Here is a 13036-nt window from a genome sequence, read left to right on the forward strand (position 1 = left end):
CTATACATAGAGGATCCTAAAGATACCACCAGAAAACTACTAGAGCTAATTAATGAATTTGGTAAAGTTGCAGGATACAAAATTTATGCACAGAAATCTCTTGCATTCCTATACACTAATGATGAAAAATCTGAAAGAGAAATTAAGGAAACACTCCCATTTACCACTGCAACAAAAAGAAGAAAATACCTAGGAATAAACCTACCTAGGGAGACAAAAGACCTGTATGCAGAAAACTATAAGACACTGATGAAAGAAATTAAAGATGATACCAACAGATGGAGAGATATACCATGTTCTTTGGTTGGACGAATCAATATTGTGAAAATGACTACAAAGCAATCTACAGATTCAATGCAATCCCTATCAAATTACCAATGGCATTTTTTACAGAACTAGAACAACAAATCTTAAAAGTTGTATGGAGACACAAAAGACCGCGAAGAGCCAAAGCAGTCTTGAGGGAAAAAATGGAGCTGGAGGAATCAGACTCCCTGACTTCAGACTAGATTACAGAGCTACAGTAATCAAGACAATATGGTACTGGCACAAAAACAGAACTATAGATCAGTGGAACAGGATAGAAAATCCAGAGATAAACCCATGCACCTATGGTCAACTAATCTATGACAAAGGAGGCAAGAATATACAATGGAGAAAAGACAGTCTCTTCAATAAGTGGTGCTGGGAAAACTGGAGAGCTACATGTGAAAGAATGAAATTAGAACACTCCCTAACACCATACACAAAAATGAACTCAAAATGGATTAGAGACCTAAATGTAAGACTGGACACTATAAAACTCTTAGCAGAAACCATAGGAAGAACACTCTTTGACATAAATCTCAGCAAGATTTTTTTTGATTCACCTCCTAGAGTAATGGAAATAAAAACAAAAAATAAACAAATGGGACCTAATGAAACTTCAAAGATTTTGCACAGCAAAGGAAACCATAAACAAGATGAAAAGACAACCCTCAGAATGGGAGAAAATATTTGCAAACGAATCAATGGACAAAGGATTAATCTCCAAAATATATAAACAGCACTTGCAGCTCAATATTAAAAAAACAAACAACCCAATCCAAAAATGGGCAGAAGACCTAAGTAGATATTTCTCCAAAGAAGACATTTAAGTGGCCAAGAAGCACCTGAAAAGCTGCTCAACATCACTAATTATTAGAGAAATGCAAATCAAAATTACAATGAGGAATCACCTCACACCAGTTAGAAAGAGTGTCATCAGAAAACCTACAAACAACAAATGCTGGAGAGGGTGTGGAGAAAAGGGAACCCTCTTGCACTGTTGGTGGGAATGTAAATTGATACAGCTACTATGGAGAACAGTATGGAGGCTCCTTAAAAATCTAAAAATAGAATTACCATATGACCCAGCACCCAGAGAAAACCATAATTCAAAAAGACACATGCAACCCAATGTTCATGGCAGCACTGTTTACAATAGCCAAGTCATGGAAGCAACCTAAATGCTCATCGACAGATGAATGGATAAAGAAGATGTGGTACATATATACAATGGAATATTACTCAGCCTTAAAAAAGAACGAAATTGGGTCATTTGTAGAGACGTGGATGCTTCTAGAGACTGTCATACAGAGTGAAGTTAAGTCACAAATTGAAAAACAAATATCATATATTAACACAAATATGTGGAATGTAGAAAATGCTACAGATGAACTGGTTTGCAGAGCAGAAATTGAGACACAGAAGCAGAGAACAACATATGGACACCAAGGGGGGAAAGAGGTGGAGGGTGGGGGTGGGGGTGTGATGAATCAGGAGACTGGGATTAACATGTATACACTGATGTGTGTAAAATGGATGACTAATAAGAAATAAATAAATAAATAAACATTTTAAAAAATCATAGTTTTAGAAGGGACAAGAGAGAATCAGAGTGAAGTGCTATTCATAATGAACTTACTGCCTTTTCTTACATGTATTGCATCTAGTTCATAATTATTTCTACTTACATCTATAGGGGTGAGAGAAACATCTTGCTGTCTTTACTTACAGAAATTAAAATTCCAGGAGAGAGAAATATTACTCTGCAGGAAATTTCTGATCTGAAAGTAGACCTGACATTACCAAAATAAGTCCGATTATATTACTGTAGTATCTGTAGTGTTAAATTTTGTGTAAGAATTGGGGCTTTTTGTGTTCTAATTCTGAGGATTCACAATATTGATGACTATTATAAAGGTCTCAGTTATTATAGCTGAATATACCATCTTTCCTTCCTTTACTTTTGGACATTTCTATTAAACAGATGATTGTCCTTCTCATATTATCCTCTATGTCTCTCAACCTGTCTTTCATATTACCTCTCTCTCTTGCCTTCTGGGACTTTGCTTAGCTCTTTCAGTTCCCAGATTTTTTTTTTTTTTTTTCTTTTGGCTGCACTGTGCGGCACATGGGATCTTAGTTGCCCAACCAGGGATCGAACCTGTGCCCCCTGCAGTGGAAGTGTGGAGTGTTAACCACTGGACTGCCAGGGAAGTCCCTCAACAATATATTTTTTATTTTTGAAAAACTGAGAACAAATTACAGAACTATTTCTAAAAGGAAAGTGAATTGCTGTCTCTATTAAATGAAGGTGCTGGGAGGAGATAAGCTGAACAGAGTCTCTAGGTCATGGTCTGGCTTTTTAAAGAGCTATATGAACCCTTACTGGGATATTTAGTAGGCAACATCAAAAATGAACCCTAGGGGATACAGAGGTGTATTAGTTTGCTAGGGCTGCTGTAGCACAGTACCAAAACTTGGATGGCTTAGACAAAATATAAGAAATATCTAGTTAGGGGCATAAGCTGCAATTGTCCTCTGTCGAGTTACTGCTATACCACACTCCTGCTACATCTATGAGGAAAAATTTAACAAGTTTCCAGGGAAAACATAGCCTTACTTTGAAGTATTAGAATTTTCTATGTATGATAGTCTTTCCAGTTTTATAAATATTTTGAAGAGAAAATGATTATTTTTGGTCTATATTTGTTTCTTGGTTTTTTGAAATTACAAGTGACTTAGGTTTAATGACTAATTTCAGCTTAAAGCCTTCTATTAATGTAACTGTTGTGAAGAAAATAATCTTTGTGCCCAATTAAAGTCCTAATACAAAAAAAAAATGATGTAACTATTTAAAAACCTAGGGAAGTACTTCCCTGGTGCTGCAGTGCTTGAGAATCCACCTGTCAATGCAGGGGACACGGGTTCGAGCCCTGGTCTGGGAAGATTCACATGCCATGGAGCAACTAAGCCCGTGCACCACAACTACTGAGCCTGCACTCTAGAGCCCACGAGCCACAACTACTGAAGCCTGCGTGCTTAGAGCCCGTGCTCCGCAACAAGAGAAGCCACCGCAATGAGAAGCCCGTGCACCACAACGAAGAGTAGCCCCCACACGACACAACTAGAGAAAATCCCGTGCACAGCAACGAAGACCCAGTACAGCCAAAAATAAATAAATAAATAAATAAATAAATAAAAACCTAGGGAGTATGTCAATGAAAAATGTGCAAGATTTTTAGTGTTATGAGAAATTAAAGAAGACCTAGCTAAAAGGAGAATTATACAATATTGATGACCTGGAAGTCTCTAGATTAACTTTCCCAAATTGATCTATTAATTTATTAACATCCTAATCTATGTCCCAGAAGAGATTTTTTTTTTTTTGGAGGGGGAGAGAGGATTATACTGAAAAGATGATTCTAAACTTTAAATGGAAGTGCAAAAGACCTAGAGTACCCAAGATAGCCACAGTAAAGAAGAACAAAGTTGGAGGATGTACACTACCAGGTTTCAAGACTATATAAATCTACAGTAATTAAGACAGCATTTTATTGCCAGCAAATTTGATTTAGCAGCACATTAAAAGAACCATTCACCATGATCACATGTGATTTATACCTGGTATGCAAGGATGGTTCAACACACACAAACCAATCAATGTGAAACATCACATTAATAGAATGAAAGAAAAAATTATATAGTAATCTTAATAGATTCAGTAAAAACATTTGACAAAATTCTACATTTGTTAATGATAAAAACTCTTAACAAGTATAGAAGGAATGTACCTCACAGATAACATTATACTTAATGGTGAAATGTTGAAAGCTTTTCCTCTAAGATGAGAAACAAGACAATGGTGCCCATTCTCACCACTCCTATTCAACATAGTACTGGAAGTCCTTTCCAGAGCCATCTGGCAAGAAAAAGAAATAAAAACCATCAGAATTGGAAAGGAAGAAGTAAAATTGTCTCTATTTGCAGTTTATATAGGTATACCGTGTTTCATTGCACTTTACAAATATTGGTTTTTTTGTTTTGTTTTGTTGTAGAAATTGAAGATTTGTGGCAATAGACCATATTGAGCAGTCTATTGGCACCATTTTTCCAACAGCATTTGCTCACTTTGTGTCTCTGTGTCACATTTTGGTAACTCTTGCAATATTTTAAACCTTCTACGAGCAAAAATATTTCAACTTGCTAAATAATCAGATGATGGTTAGCATTTTTTAGCAATAAAGTATTCTTAATTAAAGTATGCACATTTTTTTTAGATGTAATGCTATTGTACACTTAAAAGGCTATAGTATAGTGTAAACATAACTTTTATATGCACTGGGAAACCAAAAAATTTATGTGACTCACTTTATTGCGATATTCATTTTATTGCAATAGTCTGGAACTGAACCTGCAAAATCTCCAAGGTATACCTGTTTGGAAAATCCTAAAGACTTCACCCAAAAGTTGTTAGATCAAATCAATTAATTCAGTAAAATTACAGGATAACAAAACTATCATACAAAAATCAGTAGCCTTTTTAGACACTAGCAACAGATTATCTGAAAAAGAAATAAAGAAAACAAACAATCCCATGTACAATAGCATCGAAAAAAAAAAAGAAAAAACTTTGGAATAAACTTAACCAAGGAGGTGAAAGATCTCTACTCTGAAAACTATAAGACATTGATGAAAGATATCAAAAATGTCACAAATAAATGGAAAGGTATCCTGTGTTCATGAAGGGGAAGAATTAATATTGTTAAAATTTCAATACTACCAAAAACATCGATAGCTTCAATGCAATTCCTATCAAGATTCCAATGGCATTTTTTACAGAAATTGAAAAAAAAAATCCTAAAATTTATGTGGAAACAAAAAAGACCCCAAGTAGCCAAAGCAGTCCTTTGAAAGAAAAACAAAGCAAGGAGTATCACATTTCCTGATTTCAAGTTATACTATCAATTTATAGTGATCAAAACAGTATGATACTGGCATAAAAACAGACAAATAGATTAATGCAACAGAACTGAGAGTCCAGAAATAAAGGTGGAAGGGAAAATTGCTTTTAATCAGAAAGTCAGAAATCTGGGGAAAAGGCGGACTTGTGTCCCCCAAAAACCAACTCCAAAGATTCTGCTTGGCCATGAAAGTTTTAAAGGGAAAAGGGGAAGTAATCTCAGTTAATCATTGGGATAGGAGGTCAGAGTCCTTGCCATCCCCCACTGCCTGCAGGCTTGTCCACTTCTTGTGATCTTTCTTTAGTTGCTGTCTTGTTCACACAGTTTGTTCTGGAGATCACTGATGGGGAAGCTAGGGAAGAGATCTGGTCATCTGTTAATTATTTATTCTTCATTTTTACTTCTTTGATCTATGGGAAGAACCAGCAGATTAGGCAAGGTAGTGTGTGATCAAAAGATTTGAAAACTGTGCTTGGGTCAGAGATGAGCAGAACATGGGGGTGGACTGTTTAAGTTTAGTTAAAATATAGCTTTGCTAAAGTGACAAGAAAAGGGGTTTCCTGCTGAAGACGGTTTCCTGCAAAGATCTGTTTACATCCCTGTGGGGTTTTTTTCCTACCCTTTTAAATTCATCCATCTCAGTTCATACAGAATAATGTAATCAAAATATAAATTTGTCCGCCTGCATTCCTGCTGGAAGGAACTCAACAACTTGTCATCATTTTCACCATTATTTTCTCAGTATGGATTTCCTCTCCTCCCCTTCTAGCCTCATAAACTACCAACCTGCTTCTGTTTTATGATCTAATGATAACGGTTTTGTTGCTTCATTTCTCTGCTTCATGCTGCTTCATGCTTTGATATTTATGTTTTTACTGTTTACCTGAATCTCCCTTCCTCCATTTTTTTAATCTGGTTAATTTACTCCTAGGCTTTAATATGCATCACATGTGGTATTTCTTCATGACAACTTCCCTGAACCATTCAGATAAGTGAGATGCCTCTCCATGTGCATATTTCTACCTTAGTACTTGCCTTACGTTGACCATCCTTCATTAGACCATAAGCTCCCTGAACACAGGATATTTTTTATCATGGTTCCTCCCGTGCTTAGCACATAATAGACACTCTGTAACTGCAGCATGTGTCATCTTCTGATGTGGCATTTCAAACTCTCATGCATATGTTACTATTGTACTCTGGGGGAATTCATCAATTTTGGTTATCATGAACATGAGTATATATGCATATTAATGTAATTAATGAATAATATAATTGTCTTATTCTCCTTTTCAAAATGTGTAGGTTCTTAATAATCACAATCTGTAATGAGTCAGAAGCATATAAAGCTACATAGGAGTCCCCTGTAACTTTACAGTTTGGATTAAAAAATATCCAAGTATTATTCAGTTTTTTTTTTTTTTTAATTTTTGTTTTTCTGCAGATTGCTGCCAATTCCTGGGGAAAGTCCTGGGGAGAGAATGGCTATTTCAGGATTCTTCGAGGAGTAAATGAGTCTGACATTGAAAAGTTGATTATCGCAGCTTGGGGCCAACTGACAAGTTCAGATGAACCATAACAAAGCATTAAATTTCCATAAGGCCAGGCATTCAAGTCACCCTTTAAATTGAAATCAAGCAACGTGAAGTTCTCTGTGACAGTGGAATCTCTGCCTCTTCGCCTTGTTGGTATAAGGTGCTTGTTTTCTTGTTTCACCCCAGGTTCTAAGCTCCTGCTTCCTTTATATTATCGAGTTGTAAAAACACTAACAGAGGATGGAGAGTGGCTTCAAATACCTTTCGAGTTCACTGGTAGTTTTTATTTCCCTCTCCTGACAATGTTCTTTTTGACTTTGATCATTAAACAGTGTGATGGCACTTGTTTTAAACATTCACATCATTTGTTTGTAGACATGATTTGGTCTCTCTCTCTTTGACCAATGAGAACTTCTGACAAATAGCACCAAAAACACCAATTTACCATTGTTATGATTTTTTTCAACTCAATAATGCTTTCTTAATTCAGACCTTGCTTATGTTTTGCCAGAAAGAGATGGAAATAGATTGTTTCCCTCAATAAGCTCACATTTTGGTTCTTTTCATTTGTCTAAACTGAACTCGCAATCTGAACTCAAAAGGTGAGTCACTCTCACAGGAAAGAACTACTCTTCACCCTACTGTGTAATGGCTTGTGAGGTGGGGAAGATGATAAGTAACAAAAAGACTGAGGGGCTGATGCTGACGATGCAAGTACCGTCCTGATATACACACATACTCCTATTTTTGGAAACCAGTGCCCTTTGTGTAAAGTCTATTAAAATGAGCTGCAAAACTGTATCTGGAAAGATCACACATTTATCTCCCCCAAACAGCAACCTGATGCCATTACTCAGAAAGAATAAACACACTTTTATCACAACCATTTCACAGTTTGCTGCTTGAGATGCTGAAAAGTAAGCTAAATTGGCACTAATTTGCAGCTAATTTTAATTTTAGTTATCTATAGTCAGAGAAACAAAAATATCATCATCATCCTGGTTGGGAAAGGATGCAATCTTTTAATAATTCACTGGCATCTTAAATGGTAATCTAATAAATGAAGAAGCAAAGCTGATGTTAGTGAGCATGGTGGATTATAATGACAATGGTGAGATATCCATAGCCTTCATTTCTGGGCCCTCTATTATCTGGATTTCCAGGGTAGGGCTTTTTTTAATGGGGTTGTGCCCAAAGATACCCTGGTTAGATAAGCCAGATGTGCTGAAATTGTGAGAAAATGGAGCATAGAATGGTGAAGTGTTTCCTTAATGATTGTTTTCTCCAGTAATCACTGCAGCTTTATCAGAAGAAGCATCTATTCACTTAGTTCTCCCCTAGAAACTATACATGAGTCTAATTCACCTTGCTGTGGTTGGCTGATGTGCCCCCAGAGGACTGAGACATAATTTGGGTTTGTCTGTTTGGATTCCCTGAGACAAGGTTTTGAGTGCAAATACTAGTTGGTTTCGGCAGTGAAGGGGACCCTGAGAAGGGAGTAGGGCAGTGATTCAGGGCAGCAAAGGCAGACAATGAAGGGCACATTACCAAGCAAAGCATCAGGCAACTAGTTCTTATGTACTAGGGACTCTCCATATCATCCCTCAGATAAAGCCACCAAAGAAGGATGTTTATTGGTTGAGGGCTGCTCCTGGGGCCATGAATTTCCTGGCTGTTCTTACCTGACACAAGGGTGTAAGAAACAGGTTCCAGTGTCAAGAAAAAATTCATAGACAAAGAAAAGCAGGTTCCAGTAGCTGGATGAGAGGCTGATGGCCACTGAAATGGCACAGGTGAGGCGATGTGGGCAGGGCACCAGCAGTGTCTCTGCTACAGGTATTAAGACACTTTTGAAACATTCTTCAGATGCTGAAGACTGAAGAAGTAATAAATGATAATACATAAAAATGCCAGATGGCTAACATTGCTTTTAAAAATACTTAATGGGATTAAGTTGATTCAGTATGTAAATGGACGAAAATTGTTGGAATGAATTTTCACACTGTGGCTTGTGGGTCTAGATTGTAGGCCCAGATTCTACTGTTTTAAAATTTTCTACCTTTGCAGCCACTATGGAAAACAGTATGGAGGTTACTTAAAAGCTAAAAATAGAGCTATCATATTATCCAGCAATCATATCCTAGGCATATATCTGGAGAAAACTCTTAATTTGAAAAGATAAATGCATCCCAATGTTCATAGCAGCACTATTCACAATAGCCAAGACATGGAAGCAACCCAAATGTCCACTGACAGAGGAATGGATAAAGAAGATCCAGTGTGTGTGTGTATATATATATATATATACACACACACACACAAACACACACACACACACACACACAATGGAATATTACTCAGCCCGAATAAAAGAAATAATGCCATTTTCAGCAACATGGCTGGACCTAGAGATTATCATACTAAGTGAAGTAAATCAGACAGAGAAAGACAAATATCATATGTTATCACTTATATGTGGAATCTAAAAAATGATACAAATAAACTTATTTAAAAAACAGAAACAGACTCACAGACATAGAAAACAAACTTATGGTTACCAAAGGGCAAAGGAGAGGAGGGATAAATTGGGAGTTTGGGCTTAACTGATACACACTACCATATATAAAATAGATAAACAACAAGGACTACTGTATAGTACAGGACCTACTCTATAGCATATGTATTCATTATCTTCTAATAAACTATAATAATCAGATTTTTCTCATTTTTACAACTTTAAAGAGCATGTTTGGTTCTATTTATTATCTAAAGGCCCTGAGTTGACCTTCAAAAAATAGTGATTGGCATCTTCCTTTGCCCACACTGGGGACTGAGTGGCTATTTGTAGAATGGATTTGACAGATGACTAGACGGTATCCTCCTACACTGTGGCTTCTCTTGGCCTGCAGGTGTGCCCTACTCACCTCGGCCTGAACTGATCAATGGGAAGGACCACACATTTGGTCCATATGTCTTTAGCATTCCAGTCTTTGCTTGCATATATGAAGTCTTATTATTTTGTGTTTAGAGCACAGGAGGGAAGCACTGTCCTTGTGATCACGTAACTCAGCCAAGACAATGTGTCTCAGATTGAGTGATACTGTGAGCACACAGACCTGGTTTTCTTCCTGTTCAATCCAAAGTATGTGCCATTTATGTGCTCTTCATGGGTTCTCGTTGAAACTTATTACTACGTCTCGTGTTTCCTGGAAAAAAGGGGAAATAGTCCCAATGTAGCACATTGAACAATGCTTCTTTCTTCAGGTGTCATTAGGAAACATACATAAGAAAGAAGTAGGAAAGATCTTGAAGACAGGGCTCAGACCCTCTCCTGCTTCACCATGTTTGAGTCCCATCTCATTGTATCCTAAACAATAAAAAGCCTTCTCCAGGTTTTTAAAATGCATGCTCAAAAATTCTCTTTAAATCTATAAAATGGAATTGTTAGTTGATATTCAACCAGAAAAAATGGGAACGTCTCTAAGTATTTGCAACAGGAGGACTATAGTGCAAGGACTTGGTTACATAGGTGATGGAGGAGCAGAGAAAGCAATAAAGGATGCTGAGTCAGTCCAGGGATGAGCAAAAGTAGGAAGCTGCCATAAGCCCTAGACTGACAGGACAGAGTGAAGAAGTGGGTTACTGGGATCTGGGGACTGGCATTTTCCTGGTGGTAGCTGGGAGCATGACTGGCCTGTCTGGTGGAAGCTGGAGTTATGAAAAAACACGGTGTGGCCAAATTTGCCACCTGAAGCAGAGAGGAAGGGAAAGAAACACTGAGGCTTCTCCCTTGCTCAAGCTTTCCGAACTCTCATCAGTGACCCTCATTGGCTGATCCTGCAGAAAGACAACTGATACAGGAGGTGATGAAATTAGGCTGTCAAGGTCAGCTTCCACCCTTTACCAGATACAGAGGAGTATAGGATAAGGGCAAGGAATAAATAATAGGATGAACAGAAAATACATTTTTGGTTCATTACATATAGATATTGGAAATTAAGGTTGAATAAAGGAATAATTTCTCAATGATCGATTAGCTCATGCATTCAATACCTTGTTTAATATATATGTCTTATGTACTATAATGCTTGCTATTATATGTCCTTTTTATTGGTTAAACTCTTTTGACTTATAGGGAATGTATTATAATCTATGTAGGGAAAGATTTTTTTCCCACTTCTTCACAGTAATTTATAGGGACTTTGTATGTTGTTTCACCATGATTGCTTATCAAAAGGATTATGATCTAGGACATTTATTTTTCTTTGGGTGGAGGTCGATTCCATATTCAAAAGGAATAAAAGGAAAAAGAGAGTGGGTATCATCTCATAAACTACATTTTATGAAATGTTTCAAGATAGAGAAGCATCACTCCATCAGGTGCTATTGTATCAGAAAGGAAAGTCCTAAAGGACACACAGACATTCCCTCCCCAGAGTGGCCAATGAAGGAGGGAAAATCAGTCTAGCGCTGTCAGGAATGGGGTGATTGAAAGAAGGGGAAAACCTTCTCCACCTTCAGCTGTGAACACTATCGTACATCATTTTGTAAGATATCTAAAGGAAATGTTTAAAAAGTCATTGATGTGTAAACCCAATAAAGTGGGATTTCTCCTGAGAACTAGCAGTAAGAGCCTCATTAGTTAGAAGTAGAGCGGCTGGAAATAACTTTTCCCTCCATCATCTGTTCCCTGGTCCCCTGTCTGTAACCTCCACCCCCTATGAAACAAGCTAAGTCTGTGTTTCTTCTGAGATTATAAGGAGAAAAAGTGTCAGTTATACAGAATTTAAGATATATCTTGTGTTACATCCACCATTTTAAAGACCCGCAGGTCACAGTTAGGCCCCTGGGAAGTCCTAGAGTAGTAGTAACACCTGGCAAAGCCCAGGCTGGCTCAGTCTTCACTCACCTGGCCACATACTCATTGTGGGGATCAGCATGTACAGTTGTACACAATGTACAGCTGTATACAATGTACACTTGTATATAATGGTTCATTTTATACAACATACACAACATTGTATATAACTGTACATGTTGTATACAGTGGTTCCATGTGTGTCCACAGAACCTTTTCTCCTAAAAATCCTCGTTAAATAACACATTATCCATTCAATATTTATTACAGTCGTCCCTCAGTATCCATGGGGGATTGGTTCCAGGAACCCCCACCGATAACCAAATCCACAGATACTCAGGTCCCTTTTACTTATAAAATAGCATAGTTCAATGATGAGAGTTGGCACTCCTTATCCACGGGTTTCACATCTGCAGATTCAACTATATATATTATCTCACAAACGACTGTTTTATGAAATAGTGTGTATAGTCATTTTGTGTTTTTTATATATACATATATTAAATATTATATAATTATATAAATTATATGAGATATATATATATATAAAACACAAAGTGACTCAAGAAGAAATAAATAGTAAGACAGAGGAAGCATTAACCATGAAATAAATAGGTTTGCTAAATTTTGCTACATGAAATTTAGAACATTGCTCACCAAAAGACACAATTGACACAATAAGGAAAATGAACAGATGAGGTAAATGAGGAGAAAATATATGCAGCGTATGTAAGCAATAAAAAAATATATATTTGCCCATTTCATGTTTTCATATTATTAGAAGATATTGGTTTATATTATTCATATTATTACTAACATTCTTTTAATTTTTCTGGATCTGCATTTATTTCTCACTTTTTCTCCCTAATATTATTTATCCTTTAATTTATGCATTCTCTCTTTTTCTTTCTTGAACAAATTTATCAGAGATTTCTCTATTTCCTTTTCCTTTTCAAAGAAACAGATTTGGTTTTTTTGGTACTCTCTTCTGCGACTTTATTTTCTGTGTAGTTAATGCTCTCATCTTTGTTATCTTCTTTCTAATTTCTTTGTATTTATTCTGGAAATTTTTTCTAACTTCTTAAAGTAAACCCTTAACTCATTAATTTTGAGCTTTTCTGGTGTTCTAATTTAAGTATTCCTGTACTGTGCTCTCTAAATGATGCCTCTCAGTATAATCACGATTCCCTTTAGCTCTTTATAATTGTAATTACTTAAATGTTAAAAAAAAAACCCACACATTTTCTAATCAGTTAAACCTGGAGAAAAGTTGCATCAATTGTATGAACAGTTATATTTTACTTCTCATATATTCTCTTAGATCATCTCTATTCAGTATGTTTACAAATACAATGTAGAAATTTAATAGCATAATA

General features: G+C 36.4%; 1 protein-coding gene across 4 annotated transcripts in view; it reads left to right on the forward strand.

Annotated features, from left to right (window-relative positions):
- TINAG (tubulointerstitial nephritis antigen) overlaps window positions 1–7163 on the forward strand; it is an 86541-nt gene extending 79378 nt beyond the window's left edge. For all 4 annotated transcript variants that reach the window (XM_059937532.1, XM_059937531.1, XM_059937533.1 and 1 more), the window contains one exon: window positions 6712–7163. In XM_059937532.1, the coding sequence (XP_059793515.1) occupies window positions 6712–6846 (135 nt within the window). In that variant the 3' untranslated portion in view covers window positions 6847–7163. The remainder of the gene's footprint in view (window positions 1–6711) is intronic.
- Window positions 7164–13036: the final 5873 nt, after the last annotated feature.

Source organism: Balaenoptera ricei, chromosome 11, assembly GCF_028023285.1.
Source record: "Balaenoptera ricei isolate mBalRic1 chromosome 11, mBalRic1.hap2, whole genome shotgun sequence".
Taxonomy (NCBI): domain Eukaryota; kingdom Metazoa; phylum Chordata; class Mammalia; order Artiodactyla; family Balaenopteridae; genus Balaenoptera; species Balaenoptera ricei.